The sequence below is a fragment of the Hirundo rustica genome, chromosome 2 (assembly GCF_015227805.2).
Source record: "Hirundo rustica isolate bHirRus1 chromosome 2, bHirRus1.pri.v3, whole genome shotgun sequence".
Lineage (NCBI taxonomy): Eukaryota > Metazoa > Chordata > Aves > Passeriformes > Hirundinidae > Hirundo > Hirundo rustica.
In genome coordinates this window covers 43799018-43815055 of record NC_053451.1, presented here as the reverse complement: position 1 = coordinate 43815055, position 16038 = coordinate 43799018, and the positions used below count along the sequence as shown (strand labels likewise).

The following is a 16038-nucleotide window of genomic DNA, read 5'->3' as shown; positions in this document are numbered from 1 at the left end:
TTAGATGACCACATACCAGTGTTTGCAAAGGACTCCTATCTTATTTAGCACACGGAACAGATTGCCTAAAAAATCCTCCTAACTGATGCAGCTGAGCATACACTCTATGCTCATACTCCTAGACTCTCTGCAGCCTTTCCTACTATTAATTAACACACTGCCTCATCCTAGAAAAGCAGCAAACTGGCTCCTGAGTCCTTCCTAGAAGGACACTGAAACACACAGCACCAGGAAAAAATGCATTCACAAGCGCTCAGTGCTTCTCACACCCCAGAATACGAATGCTTTAAATAGTTACTGATCCATCTTAATGCAATAATAGTCACTTGAGAACTTCTGTCCAGAAAATAAAGAAATGGGAAAAAAAATATATAAAAATTGTTGCACATTATCAATTTTGCCTTAAAATCCAGAAAATGAGCTGCTGAGTTATAACAAATCATGCACAATGCCCAAGTCTTTTTATGTAATTTCTACTATGCTGCATTTCTATAACAAAACTTTTAAAGTAAATATGGTTAGTGACAGAAACCTTTATTCTCTTATTCATACTAAAATTAGAATCCTTACATTTAAAGCATTCGACAATTTATCAATAATCTTCACAGTATCATATGGTAATAAGCCCCACACTACTGTATGCATTGATCAAGTTAAGCAGAGTATGCTCTACATTTTGACTATCTAAAAACCACATATTTCACTATCATAGGCATTTCTGAGGGAGTTTATTTATATACAATTTAAGTTCTTAATGACACAGATCTTTCAACTTTTCAGGTTTTTATTCTCAGCTGCTTAGAAGAGAAACTTAATATTTTGTAATTATGCCCCCATGTTCAGGAGCTTTTAGGTGATACAAGGTCTTCTGCACTCACACACCAAACATGAACTACTAACCCTTAGAGCAGTTATTCCACTTTGTATCAAAGAAAATAATGTCTGAGTTGCCTGAACATAAACTAATCTATAAATGTTTAATGCTGGAAAACTCTTAAAAGGTTACTCAGTGTGGTTAGAAATTACTTTATAAATCACTTGCACTTTTCAAAAAATTTTTTCTGTGCATTCTTTTACCTCAAACATTCGCCTTTTACCATTTCCTGAACAAAACCTTCCAACATATTAAAAACAGCACAAAATTGTCTGTATTGTATTTCAGCACGCAAAATTGTAGAAGCAATAACAAAGCCACAAGCTGATCATTTTTGAAATAAGGCACAGATGTTCTACTCCACCTTGCTTTTAAAACACAAAGTGCTTTTCTGCACAAAACAGAAATGTATTAATAAATATAAGCTACTGCCAAGCTGTGGCCATGCCTGGGCAGAACCACTCAGGCTTAGAGTAACTGGAACAGAAAGTTAACTCTTGTTTCCACAGCTCTCAGATGAGATTGCAACCTGTGTCAGCCTCCTCACAGTAGAGAGGAGATCGCAGGCAGCAGTCAGATTACTGTGAACTGCTCACCTCTGACAATGACAGCTGATAAAACTAGTTCATACTTCACTGCATACCAAAGAAAGATGCTGCTTATTAATGCAGCTGGTAGGCTGATTAGCTTCAAGGTCATGGTAAGTGCCCTGTGTTGTTAAGTAACAACCCAGAAAAAAAAAAGATTTAAAATACCAGTTGGAAAAATAAATACTTTGCTTAACAGGAGGCACCCCTTGAACGCATCTAAGTTGAGAAGAACATCTTGTCTAACCAGATGGTTATTTTGCTTGTATCTTTTTACTACAGAAATACAGTTGCTAGATAGCAAAGGAAACACAAAAAAAAAAAAAAACCACAACACCTCAATATGCACATACCAAATCTGCTTTACATAAATTACAAAAAAATAAAAAAACACCAAAAATCCCCTTACTGTAACACTGTATTTAAAGATTAAAAGAAAGAAATATTTCTCAGAACACCAAGGACAAAGAAATTGAAATTATAAAGCTACTTGCCAAGGAAATGAAAGATTTACATGAACGCTCTCAATGAACCTTTAAAACCATGCTGTACAAGAAATGTGTGCACTTCCTCTCTCTCCTTGATACTGGCTCAATTCTTAATAGCAGTGGTGCTGTTGAAAAGTAAAAGTCACTGTTTGAAGGTTACATTCTTGCAAAGACCATTCTCTGCTATGATTTCTGTCGGGAAGTGGCTCACCGTGTATTGCAATTTGGTTCCCAAAGCTATAAACCATGGTTCAGCATCAAAATTATGACTGAAAGTGGCAGCTACTTAGAGAGGTACAAGCAAATTAGGAAGGCATAAGAATTAAAACTGTCAAAATTTCCCAGCTTTTCGAGTCACATTATTCATAAATTAAAGCAAGTACAAGGATATTCGTTATGCAAGTAAAACTAAGCTAACTGCACAAAATGATAAAAGCTAAGTCACACCACTTATCTTTTGGGAGTATTTATGACCTCTGATACATATGCACAACACATCCGACTTCAAGCGTGTATTCTGCTAAGAGCAGAATTTCCTCTTCTCCTCTCCTCCTTCCTTGGATTAAGTCCAATAAAAAATGATTAAGATTCCTGAGCCTTACTATAAAGCGCACTTACCGGTGTTGGATTATCTTTAGCTTCCACACCAAAAACATCCCGTTGTTTCACTGTCAGCAAATCAAGACCTTCAGCATCGTCGTCCTCCTCCTCCTCATCATCATCTTCAAAGAACTGCATGGAGTCTGAGTTTAGTACCCTGCTAGGTACATGAACTTCTTTTTCCTCCTCCTCAGACAGCTCTTTTGTTTCATCCTCAGACTCACCGCTCTCCTCAGCACTTCCACTGGAAGCAGAACATTCCTCAGTTTCTTTTCTTCTCTGCTTTCCCCTTGTTTTGTTAACAGATGTTTTTCCGGTGAAATTAGTTTCACCTTTCTCCTTGTTTACCAAGGTGAGGGTATTCTCATTTTGCTCTGTCTCCTCCAAGTGGTCTGTCCCATTGGCTGCCTCATTCGCACACAGCTGCTTCCGAACTCTTTGAAGGAATCTCACACGAGGTGCCATTGCAAGACCAAGTGATCTAAAACATGGAATTAACCAAATAAACTTAAAAGGCATATACACAAAATTTGACTAAATTAGAAGCCCTCATTGATGGCTCAAGTGATTCAATTTCAATTATGATCATTCACATTAATACATTTCGATCAACACATTTAGAAAAACCTAGCACGAAAAATACAAGTGAACATTGGAAGAAGCAGCAAGATGAAATAACTGAGAACTCTCGATAACAATTACAAGCCTCCCAGGAAGGAAAGCAAACAGAGAAGCTGGTTAAGTTGTAGATAAGAGCCAATTAATTATCTGTGATGCATAGTAAAACATGGTGGAAGAAACACAATGTAATTTGATATTGAAAATACATGGATTTCATGTCAAGGACTGAGATAACACTGATCTGTCAAGTGTCCTTCACTATTGGAAGTATATCCAGAACATTATCCCCCAGACCTCACAGTGACTGAGCAACCAGGAGAACAAACATGATGTGGATGAATGACTAACTGCAGAATGAGCTAGGGGAGAGACATTTCTCCCTTAAAGGCAATTTCATCCCCTTCTACCTCTTTACTTCCATGGCATATGTAACTAACAGTGACAGCAAAACTATTATTTTACCCAGTTACTCATGACAATTCAAAGTTATACTAATAAGCATTACATAAAGGGGCAAAAATTTCAGAAAAAGTAAAAATCCTGTCTAGCAACAATACTGGAGAGCACTGCATGGGAAGAGATACTCTGACTCCAACAGCCCATTTGACTTCAGTAAACTTTGTAACTGTCTATGGTTATTACACCTGACCCTGTCAAATCCAAATTAAAAAAAAAAAAAAAAAGCAATTCTTTCAGAATTCATGAGCCTTCTCGTCGGGTGAATAAAAAATGTGAGGGGACACTGGTACAGGTGCAAGGAACACACAGAGAACTCATGATACAGAACTGAAAGTAGTACCTGGTGCTTGTACATACACTTAACAAAGGAATAAAGGACTTAACCAACTACAGTGGCTACAAATACACACAAGCACCCATATTGTGTAGAAGCCTCTTTCAATTCAAAACATGCACAGCTATACTCCACCTCTCCTCTCAAGCTGTTCAAGTAGATAGCATAATTTCTTCTTTTCACTACATAGCCTCTGAAAGGAGCTCAAGTTACAGCACAGGAGAAATACCTAATTCATGCTATCCGGCAGAAATATCATTATAAACAGTCAGTGAAGCACCCAAAAGATACTGCAGGGCAGCAAGAGTACACTGTAGGCCCTGGAGAGCCTTGAACTTTTAATGGTAGCCAGTGGAAAAGAGCAGTCAAAAGGAGTGCCTGCTTAAACAAACAAACAAACAAAAACCGAATTATAACCACACCTGTGGTTAAACAGGGCACTTTTTGCACCAGCCACAGGTTAAAGTAGACACAAACCCAAACAGCAATCCACACTGTTAGGATAAAGAACAAATCTTCCAACTAATAAAGTTTATTTTTAATGTAAAAATTTTGGTTTAGTGTTTCTGATAATTCAGCACTGTTCTATATGCAATTAACAGCAATAAGAAAGCAAATAGAATTTTATGAAAAAGGATGAAAGGAAGTTTTTATCCAGTGTATTCTGCACATTTACTGACAGTGCAGAGGATAACTGAACACCATTGGGAACTGAAATTGGAGCAACTAGCAATCTCAAACGTGTTTTACTGTTTGACAGCAAACACTAATTACCTTTGCAGTGAAATGATGTGTTAAAGTTTGGCCTATTGACTAACTGTAATGGAAACAACCAAACAGCAGATGTAATGCTTCACTGCAGCAGCTGGAAGACATTCAAACCTGGAATTGGGCCTTAACACCAGGCACAGTAAAACACACATCAAGAGATTGCTGCACTCAATCTCTTCAGCAAGAGAATCAAAGTTGCAAAAATCAAATCCTTTGCATGAGAAACGCTTTTTTGCTTTTCCAGATTTCACATTATTCTACATAAAGTATTGCTGTCAAGTGTTGACAAAGCAATGCAAGCAGCAATACTGTATGGCAACTACACAATCGATGTTCACTTCTCTTTCTCAAGCAGACAGGCACATGGCACACAAGGTTGAAACCTCTCATTTTATTAGAGCTTTTTTCCTACATCTCCAGAGTTAGCATCAAGGATCAGGAATACTCATTCATAGGAATGTCTGACAAGGTGAAAAACTATTCTCTGTCCAGCAAAAGTTACCAAATAGAAGAACAGCCCACAATGTGGACAAGACTTCACACCACACTTTTTTTTCATTCAAGTATGGAATTCCACTTGCCAGACTGCTGTACTGCACTGATGTCTTACTATAATAATTGAATAAAATCAATTGTCAGTTAGTCTGGGCAAATTTTTCTACTCTGCTTAGCAAGCCTACCAAAAAAGACCAGTGCTACCAGAATTCAAATTACTTCCAAAATACAGACCTCAGGCAGAAGGAAGAGAAAAGGTCAATTTTATTTGGTAAGACAACAATAGTAGATAAGCTTAGAAAAAGTGTATGAAATAATACTTTTAATTACATAACTTCTCCAAGAAATGTCAGTCTTTTGGCTCATGACTGTTTCTTTTTCATAGTATATTCCAAATGGAGAAAAATCTGTGACAAACAATCTGGACATTCTATGGCTGCTAAAAGCTTCCCCATATTTTAAGATTTGGCTGTTTCTTTAGAAACTATTTCTTAATTATTCACCAAATCTATAGTTCAGTCATACTGAAACAAACATCTGAACCAGCCTTTCTTTTCATAAACTAGAAAGGGCATTATTAGTTCTCAATAGTTCATTAGATGCCACTCAGACCACAATCCTACTATGACTGAAGTTGCAGCTTTTTTTTTTTTTTACTTTAGTGCTACCATTACACACACTCATCTGAATAAGAAAAGTGCAAGGTTTTCTGATAAAGACAGACAAAAAGCAGGTAGGTTATTTAGTGAGATTTCATAAATCCTAACAGAGAACACTAAAAACACACTAACACCACAATGTAGTCCTCAGACTATGGAAGCCTTTAAACGGCAACAACAATTCAGCTGACAAACCAAACAATCCTGTTTTGTATCCTGGCGTGAAATGCAGTGACTTCTTAAGAGCAAGCTCTTCTAGAAAGGTATTTGAAATCAGCTTCTAAAGGCAATACTGAAACCAAGGGTGTTTTGCCTGCTCTAAATCAAAGTACAGCTGACCGTTGCATGCCTCAGCTGAAACCGAGGCGGCCAGACATCAGCATTCCCTAACACTGATTAAGGAATGCATAGAAGTAACTAAACAAATTACCTATAATGCTCAAGTACCTTTGTTAATTTAGTAGCAAGTTCACAAGGACTTTCAGGAAATAAGTTTAAAAAGTAAAACTGCAAAGAAATAACACTGTATGGCTTTAAGGACAACACCGCTTTTGTTTCTAGGGAATAATGAAGATCAAAAATTAATTAACATTTTTAAAATTAATTTAAATGAACAGCATAACAGACTTATAATATTGCCTCTCCTAGGGTGTGTTAACTATGCTTATACAAAGGCCTGGAGTGTGCTTATATCAGCATGCTAACTTTGCCTCTACTGGGATGAGAGAAAAACCATACACCTCCCAACTCTTTAGAAAGACCAAATCTTAGACAGACACTCGAAGCAAAATCTATCCTTGAAAAAAACAAATGTAAGACCAGTAAAATCTTTACATTTTTAAGTGTGACAAATGCTCCTAATTTGTTTCTAGAAGATTACTAGTCCTTTTTTAAAGAATCTGAGATCACATCTACTGCACGGCTGCACAACAATTTTACACAAGTTACTGATTCAGTCTGACATTAACTTAGTACATTTACTAAATATAGACATATTCCATTAGTGAACTACTTCAGAATTATATGAACACATAAAAACACGGCACAGAGATTACTTTTACTGTGGAACAGGTTCAGACAAAGATTTAAAATGGGTTGAAAAAGGTTAAATACTCCCAGAAGCTATTTCAAGAGAAGAAATATGTATTACTTGCCTAGCAATATATGATATATCTACATTTAACATTTAAAATGTTTTCAGGAGACAGGATGAGCAACCTATTTCAAAACAGGAGAAATCACATCAACAGAAAAGATACAAATCTGAACTAAAAGATTTTCCAGGTGGTCTGATTAATAACCAAAATGAACATAGAAATTACATTTGCTGTGCTATTTACCAGCCAGCTTTATTCCTCTCCATTAAAGTGTTCAAATGCCTGGCATGCTATTAGTCATGAGGGCCAAGCTATTCAAGACTTCATGGGTCAGAACCAAAGAGAAGGAAAACAATGGGGATGTCATGGCTGCAATCTAATAATTCAGAAGACCAAGATGTAGTCTTCCTTACAAAAGGAAAAGGAACCTCCCCATTGCAGTTCCAAACCCTGGTGGCGCTCCTTGGCACCTGAGCCACCCTGACAGCTGCTCAGAGGGCAACACAGCAGAGCACAAGCAACAAGGTTTTTTTAGAGGGCATTAAAACCCCTTTCTCCAAGTTAGCTGGCTTAGCCAACTCTGATAGGCACTCTACTGGAATTGCTACTCATGCATATGCAAGTGCATGCACTTCTAAGGTGAGTGAAGGTCAATAGCTGGCTTGGCTGCAGAATGAGAAAAGAGAGCTCAAGATCCTAGAAGGAATGAGGGTGATGACTAAGAGAATAATGACCCTGGATTTTGAAAGAGGAGACTGCAGCTTCTTCAGAAAGCTGATGGCAAAAGTTTACAGAAGTAGTTACAGAAGCTCAGGCAGGGACAGCTGGATCTCAGGTGGCTGAGGGGGAGCTCAACGAGGAATGCTCAAACTCTAGAAATGACTGGAGGGAATGCTGGGGTCTGTATGAGCAATAACGTCCAAGGCTGACATTTACCAGGTAACAGCATGAGAAACAGTAAGTCTGGTTACAGGTGCATGAAGACTGGAAATAACAGGGGAAAAGTAATTAGGAGCCATCTTTTTAGTTAGGAGATTAGCATGTAGAGAAGTATAAGGACAGCCAGAAGGAGGGCCAAGAAACAACAAAGGGATGACAAGATGAGCAAAGCCTGCAATGGGCACTGCCTGAGGATGAGACAGACAACCCTGAGCAAGGTAACAAATTAAACCAACTGCCCTGACCATGCAGTAAGGGTCAGGCCAGGGGTGGGGATGAGAGTGCAGTGGGTGCTTTCCCTTGTTGGGGAAAGGACAGACAGATGTGGACAGATGGATCATGTATTCTGCTATCACCCATTTCAGTCCTGACAGCACCTGCAGCTACCTACTGCTTTAATACTGACCTACAAGTAATACTTGCAACTACCTGGATACTAAGGAGTGTGTATCTGACATCTTCCCAATAATTTGCCTTCAACTTGTTCTATTTATTCTCTATGTACCAATACAGGAAGAATCAGGAAAATACGCTACATTTCTCCTGAAAGACATGATGACAGTCACAAAGTAAATTACCTTCCCTGGCAGTCCCTTAGAACTGTGACTAACCTGTCCATCCAGCACACTCAACCTGTTAAGATCTGTCCCTGGAGAACAGTGTGTCTATATATATATGTGTGTGTGTGCGTGTGTTAGCAGTTAGCAACATAAAGTGCTTGAGAAAGAAAATACTGCAAAATACTGCCTCCTCTCCAGGAGACCAGACTGAGCAATTACTCCTTTTCACCCTGTTGTTTGTTTACATTTTCTTACCTTTTCAAACCTGTCCTTTGCAATCCAAAGACAGATTTCTCTTTTTAATGCAAGCATTGAGCTTCTCCTTCATTAGACTTAAAGGCCTACACAAGTCTTCCTCCAGCAAATTATTCTTGATAGCAATTCATTAATGAGAGAATACTGGAGAGAATAGTAATGCACCATAGCTTAAAGGTGATCAAGCACGAGAATATATACGTGTGTGTGTGCGTGTATGTATGCACACATTTTTATATATTTTCTTTTATATATATATTTTATATAACATATAAAAATGAAAAGGACTTGCTTTTCTTCAGACTCAATCAACAGAGCTTAAGAGAATCTCAGTGCACAGATGTGCCAAGCAGGAGAGCAACAGGCAATGTGGGCAACAGCTGGCAATGCAAACCCAACAGGGGCATTAAGCAGCCTATTTTCTCTGCAGGATTTTTAGTGGAGTAACATCTATCAAGCTAGCAGTAAATCTCCACGGAAAGGCTGAAGTACTTTTCAGAAAATGCACACAGAAGGTAAAGGGAAGAAAGGATTCTCATTTCAGGTTTTGCCATAAGTTTGTGTGCAGAACAGAAACCAAGGTTGCTTCTCAATGCAAAATTCAAACATACCAGACTTGGAGGGATTTTAACATAAATGAAGATGACTGATCCATGTATCAGTGGCTGTGCACTGAACTGAAAGCTAGGGAACTGCAGGGTGTATATAAGTAGACTAGCAGTCTAGAGAGCAGGGAAGAAGAGCGCCAACAAACTAGAAGAGAATCTCCAAATTATCTCCCAGATTTATTATTTTCTGACTTTTTGATTACACTGCCACATATTTCACAGCCTTGACTAAACCGCTCCTACTGTCTCCAAACAACTGACTGGTTTCTTGCATTTTATTACAGGAATGACCTTAGTAGCTTTCCAAAGCTGGGACTCAGAATTTTGAGGAAGGTCCAAATCCTGGCACACAGACCTGAGAAGAACAGAACTGCAGACTACTCCATCTACAGATACTAGGTGGCACACCATGCTGAAATCCAGAAAGAGGCACCGGGATTCTGAAAATTCAGCATTACCACCATCTGCCAGTCTGTTTCTTACACTGGTTGAATTTGTGTGCTTATCCCTCTTAGCCCTTATTTTCTTCTGCTGCTCTGTACACCCATAGCACGGTAAAAATGACAACAGATTTTAACGATGCTGACAAACCACACAAGAGGAGGGGCAGGCACTGCATGGAGCAAAAATTTTTGAGCTTTTGCTAGTTCTCCTTTTTCAAAATGTCTCAGTCCATGAAGTTAAAAAGTATCTTTTATAATAGGCTTATGCATCTTAAAAAGTGTAATCACATTAATGGCAGCACAGCACAAAAAGACCAGGTGTTCCAGTCTAATAATTTGTCACATTTTAGTTCATTATGCCACTTGCTGGCAAGTTAGCCTTCTCTGTATGAAATTCCCCACATATCAAATTAATTTGCTATGAACCCTTGGACACCTTTCTGCTCCCTTATGACTACCCTATGTCCCATGAGATTTCAAAGACTTCACAGCTTAAAACAATTTCAGGGGGCTGTCATTTGTAAAGTCAACCTGTCAAAATTAATTTCCCTCCCATACAAAATATGATATGATTCACATATATGTACAAAAATAGACATAGCGAAATAGATGCTATTCAGTCTAGTGCAGATGCTTCATCTTTACCAAACACACTGAATCTTCTGAAAAACAACCGATGGCCAAGGAGAAATGTCCAAATCATACTCAAAATCAGACTGCAATATATCATCTTTAGATACTCCAATTTCTTTATAAATAATACAATTCACAGGTTGGTATTTAGCTATGAGGCTGAAGGGCAAATCTGGGGGAGGGAAAACCACCAAAACATTATTCTCTATCCTTTTACTTCAGAAGTTACCATCTAGTGTATATAGAAAATGTACCTTCTGCCCTAAGTTATTCCTCTGTACAGCAATATATTGCTTTTACATATAATTTCCATTTAGAATTTCTTGAAAATATGCAAAAGCTCAGCATGAATATGCAACTAAATATACTAGAAGACTAGAAGTCCAATTCTGTGTGTTAACACAATCAAAACAGCTAAAGACTGCAAAACTTCTCACCATACAGCTTTCATATTTTAAGTTGACCATACTTACAGGGCATATTCTGCTAGGGGCAATTTGAAAACATCAAATACTTCCTTGTTCTTCATTAAGTAAACTGAACGCAAGTAGGATACAAAACACTGAAAGAAAAATAAAAGTATTCAATTAAAAAAAAAAACACCATTCAATTACCCACACAAGAAACAAACATTAAATTGTTGCTCTAAACACGAAACAGAATTTTGCTATTAGGTGATCTAACATCGATTTCAGACTGCAATTTCTTTTAAAATACTCATCAGAGAAAATTTATCACTACTACAGAAGTGATGCAATTTCAAGTACTCAAATATTTCATTACATTCACATTGGCTGAATTGACTGAATTTCCCAACAGTATGTCATATTTTCCTAGAAAGAAAATATGATTAATCAGAAGGAAACACCACTGATTCAATTTGATTTTTCTTTTTTGTCCTGGTTTTTCTGAATGTTGTTATGCTATTCCAATATCTAAATTACATAGAACTTAGAACAGCCTTTATTGCTATCAGTCTGAGGTGTCCTGACTTAATGCTAGCCACGAGCAGCAAGTTATTTAACTCAATAGAGCTGCCTTTCACTGTGGCCTAAGACGATTCCTATTAGCTTTTGTTTACCATCAGCTCATCACATGCACACAGAATGCAACTCAGCTGACCAAGACAAATTTACCCTACAACACCAATCCAAGGTTGAAGTATCAATTAATCACAGACTTTCTCCAAAAAAACTGGAAGCACTGCATGAGAGAATAACTTAATCTTGTATTGGGTTTTCCTGCCACCCTTCCCAAAAGGAAAGATTCTTATTCTTCTCATGCTTCTTTTACATAGTCTAGTTCTACCTAGCAGCAGCAGCATAAATACTGGAATATTTCAAGTATCAGAAAAGATCCTTGTATTTCTGCTGCTCATAACCTTATTTCTAACAAATGCTAGAACTCCTACCATGAAGCTTAAACCATCAAACACTAATAACAACAGTTATTTACACTTTCAGAGTTATATTCAAGCATGCTATAATCACACTCTTGTTTTGTATGTACAGGCATCTATTGGAGAAAATTAGTGTACTAATAATTTATGTGGAATTAAAAAAAAAAATCTATTTCTTGTTAACCTCATATAGAGGAGCAAACACCCAACAGGCAGCAGCACTGGGGTGGCAGGATTCTTTAAATGCTTAAAACAGAAAAAAACACTTCCAAAGGTAAAATGGAAAATAAGACAGTATAAGCAATGTTATAAACTCATTCTTTTCTCCTGAGTAAACTGAAATAAAAACTATTGATTGTAAGGTATGTAGAGCTAAGAGATATACTTTGCAAGCTGCCCATCCCTTCACTATAAAAGTAAACTTTCCAAAGGTAAAATGGAAAATAAGACAGTATAAGCAATGTTATAAACTCATTCTTTTCTCCTGAGTAAACTGAAATAAAAACTATTGATTGTAAGGTATGTAGAGCTAAGAGATATACTTTGCAAGCTGCCCATCCCTTCACTATAAAAGTAAACTTTCATTTGCTTGTTTTTCTTAATGCTGAGGGGTTTCTGGGTAGAGTTTCCTTCCTGATTATGCCCTCCAATTAATTTTAGATGTGGAAAGTGTGAATTCAATTCATTCAGCTACTACCAAGATTGAGATGTAGAATAAAACATGTCTTTGCTCACATTGAATTATTAATCATTTTACCAAGGTAATTAGAAAGTTTAGAAAAAGGCTTCAAATTTGACAGATCTCATTAATCTCTTGTTGTCTAGCAAGCGACAAAAATCAATGAAAGCCTCTTTTTTCTCTGCAGTGACAGATGGAAAAAAAGTAGGTTAAAAAATAAGTATCCTTCCTGTGAATCTAAGATTTGCAGATCTGAATATCTACATGAGTCACTACTTGCTACAGGGTTGAAATCTCATTATGTCTGTTGGATAACTGGTAAAGCCATCCACCTACCTTACTAGCATGTATTTGGTACACATGGTCTAGAAATTAACAAACTACAAAGGGCAGAAAGAAGACAACTTATGCATGCCCATCAAGCCCTACAATAACTAAGAATGAAACACCAAACAAATGCAAAGAAGAGTTGTTCTATTTTACAAGAAGGGAAATCAAGCTATTTACTTAGATTTTTTTTTTAATTTTAATTTCAGTGTGTTCACTTCATCCTCTGTCTAAAACTCTGTCATTTCAGTCAGATTTTTTTCAATTATCCTAAGACTTCCTCAGCCTGTGCACACACACTGGAGCTAAGGGAGAACAAATCTAAGTCAGTCTGAACTTTCTCCCTGCTATTTTACAACTGCAGTTGTCCCCTGTCATATCTACTACAATGTAGCTACAGGTCTCGAAAAGCACTGGAGATTATTGTACAAGTAATGGAAATACATAAGGAAAAAGTACCGTGCTCTATGAATTTACTACCTCTAAATTTTCATTTATTGATCTATTTCCTGGATAACTGTTGTAAGTATTAAAACACATACAATTCAATTGATGTGCTGTTTTGACAGTAATTCAAAAGTATCAGGGTATGGCTGGAACCTCAGGCTGTAACACCCTGCACATCCCTCAGGGTGTGATGAAGAATTTAATGGACAGACATCACTTCAGTGCCACAGTAACATTCGAACTAGCAAAAAAATCAGATTCTGTTTTTTAAAATGTTTTCCAGAACTGGCTGAACTGACATATTTAATATTAAAATTACAAGAAATGCCAAAAGGCAGCATCATCTGTCAATGAGAAGAACTGCCAAGGTTTCAAAGAAGCCCCAATCTGATTCAAACTGTCTTTCCAAGAAACAGCAGGAGAGCCATGCCCTACCAAATGAACCATGAAGTTTGTTGAAGCAGTTAGTAAACAAGAACTTTCTATTTTCAAACAAAGTAAAAGCACCTTGAAGTAAATCAACAAGCGTAGAGGACACAATAACTTAGGCCTCATGCCTTCAACACATGATGGAAGACCACCATCCTATCTGAACCTCTGTGCATAGCTGTGCTGCTTCACGGCTATCTCGTCCACTGAAGTTGGGCATTTCTTTCTTACACGGCAAAGGTCAAGAACTCGGCGTCTTGCAACAGACAGGCTAGACAACATAACACACATGCCTCTGAGAAATCCAACATTTCAGATAAGGATCCATGGTCAGGATTTCATTTGCATTAATTTTATTGTTTTATTCACATCGACATGTAAGACTATTTGGGCACATTTGCATAGTATGTCTGAACATTCATATTTAAACCTTATTAAGCAGGGACACTTCTATGATAAACTACTTGTCCATACTTCAAGTTTTTCAAAAACTGAATGTATTTAGTCTGCCTGCAAGAATGACACTTCTCTGCTATCCATAAATCAAAAACTGCAACAAAAATGGCCTGAAGGGGTAATTATATGGCAATTACAATTTTTTTAAAATGAGTTTAAGCTTGTATCTGCTATATTGACAGATAGCCCATGTTTGATTTTATACTCGGGCTATTTGAAACTTTATCATTATTTTCTTCTATTCCATTCAGAATGATCCTTCTCTGCCTTCTAAGAGATCTAAAAAAGCCAAAGGCAGAAACAGAGATTTGTTGGTGTTTTCATTCCTCTGCTGGATTCCTCTAACTCTCGTCCTCCCCCAGCCAGCTGCTCTGTCACTTCTGACATAAATTGGTGTAACTGTAACTTCCCGCGGCAGCTGAAGGTGAACCTGACACGTCACCAGTGCCTCTGGTTTGTGCAGAGCCCCGGTGAAGCTTGCACCGACATTCCACACTGCTTCAAGTAAAGCTTTATGCACTACAAAACCCTGGAATACCTAAATGCCAAAAATAGTTTTTAAAAGCATTCCCTTGGATCGTTGCCTTAGAAATCTTATTCACAAAGCTCCCACTGAGCTCCTCGGGCACTTTGATTTACATCTCCTTGCGTATGAAAGTAAGAATAGCATTCCTCTGACTCACTAAGTGTCCCTCCTGCAGGCCTCCATGATAGGTCACATCACACAGCCTACCTCTGCAGCACAAAGAAACCACCATTCATCCATCCATCCCAAAGGGGTTTTAAGATATCTGTGTCAGCAGGCATTGTAGGAGTGCTTATTCCACCCTATCAGCTATAAATGAAAGTTCAGGCAGACTAACTCACAGAGGACAACTATAGCCAGGTGAAATGAAAAGTTTTTCAATATTTCAACTTGACTCATTTTATGTCCCAGTTCAACAGAAAGCTTAAAACTGTTGGATTCTCTACCATTCACAATCCTCTTTTCATTTTACCCTATCACTGTTTACCAGTATACCTTCAAGTGCCATTAATGCCCACACTACCTCACACAAATAAAATGTTATTAACACTAAACCAGAATCTGTGCAATCATATATTTCTCAGGTTTTGGCACTTCTGTATTTCTCACCATGTGGCCTTTGGTTATACTCTTTTGATTTGACCTACATCTATAAGAAAAAAACGATATGAAACATTTGCCTATTATCCTATACTGCCTGTGTTTCCCTGCATCTCGATTTGAGCTTTTGACTTTGTATAGTTTTGAAGAGACTTGAAACAACTACAGAATTCACAGGCTAACAATATACACCAGTTCAAATACAAAAACAAAACCCCAACAAACCAACTAGCCTCAGAAAACCAAGATGTTGCAGTGCTTCAATAAAACAAGTAGTAAGCTCTATTCCAAAGAGTTCATGGCCTAAAAATATTATAAAACCAGGGAAAAATGTTCAAACATGTTTAGTGATGGCAAGAGGCAGTGCAATCTTCACAGGCTACCTTTCATGGAAAGTGTCTTTTACAACCAAGTTCATTCTCATCCAGGAACCTACTCAGCTTCTTGAAGTTAAATCTTAACGAAAGTTAAAATGCTTTATTCAATGCATTGGATTTTACCCCGAGAAAGGACAAATTGTCACATTTATTCAGCATATATGACAATATTGGTCAACGTGTGCATGTTGAGGCCTACGTGGTTTCATATTTCTAATTTTTCAAGTCAAGTAATGTGATCTGCTATTTTTAAGTAACCTGTTTAATTAGTAGCCTTATTTTGAAATTTTCTCTATCAGCTTTCCAAGAAACTCAGAGCAGTTAAAGTCGAGAAGAAACTTCAGAGACCACCTAGTCCAAGCACCTCTTCAAACC

General features: G+C 37.5%; 1 protein-coding gene across 2 annotated transcripts in view; it reads right to left on the bottom strand.

Annotated features, from left to right (window-relative positions):
- Positions 1-16038, bottom strand: part of DDX10 (DEAD-box helicase 10) — a 166945-nt gene that overhangs the window by 115554 nt on the left and 35353 nt on the right. For both annotated transcript variants that reach the window (XM_040055438.2, XM_040055439.2), the window contains exons 12-13: positions 10897-10985; positions 2568-3030 (exon numbers count right to left, since the gene is read on the bottom strand). In XM_040055438.2, coding sequence (XP_039911372.1) covers positions 2568-3030; positions 10897-10985 — 552 coding nt within the window. The remainder of the gene's footprint in view (positions 1-2567; positions 3031-10896; positions 10986-16038) is intronic.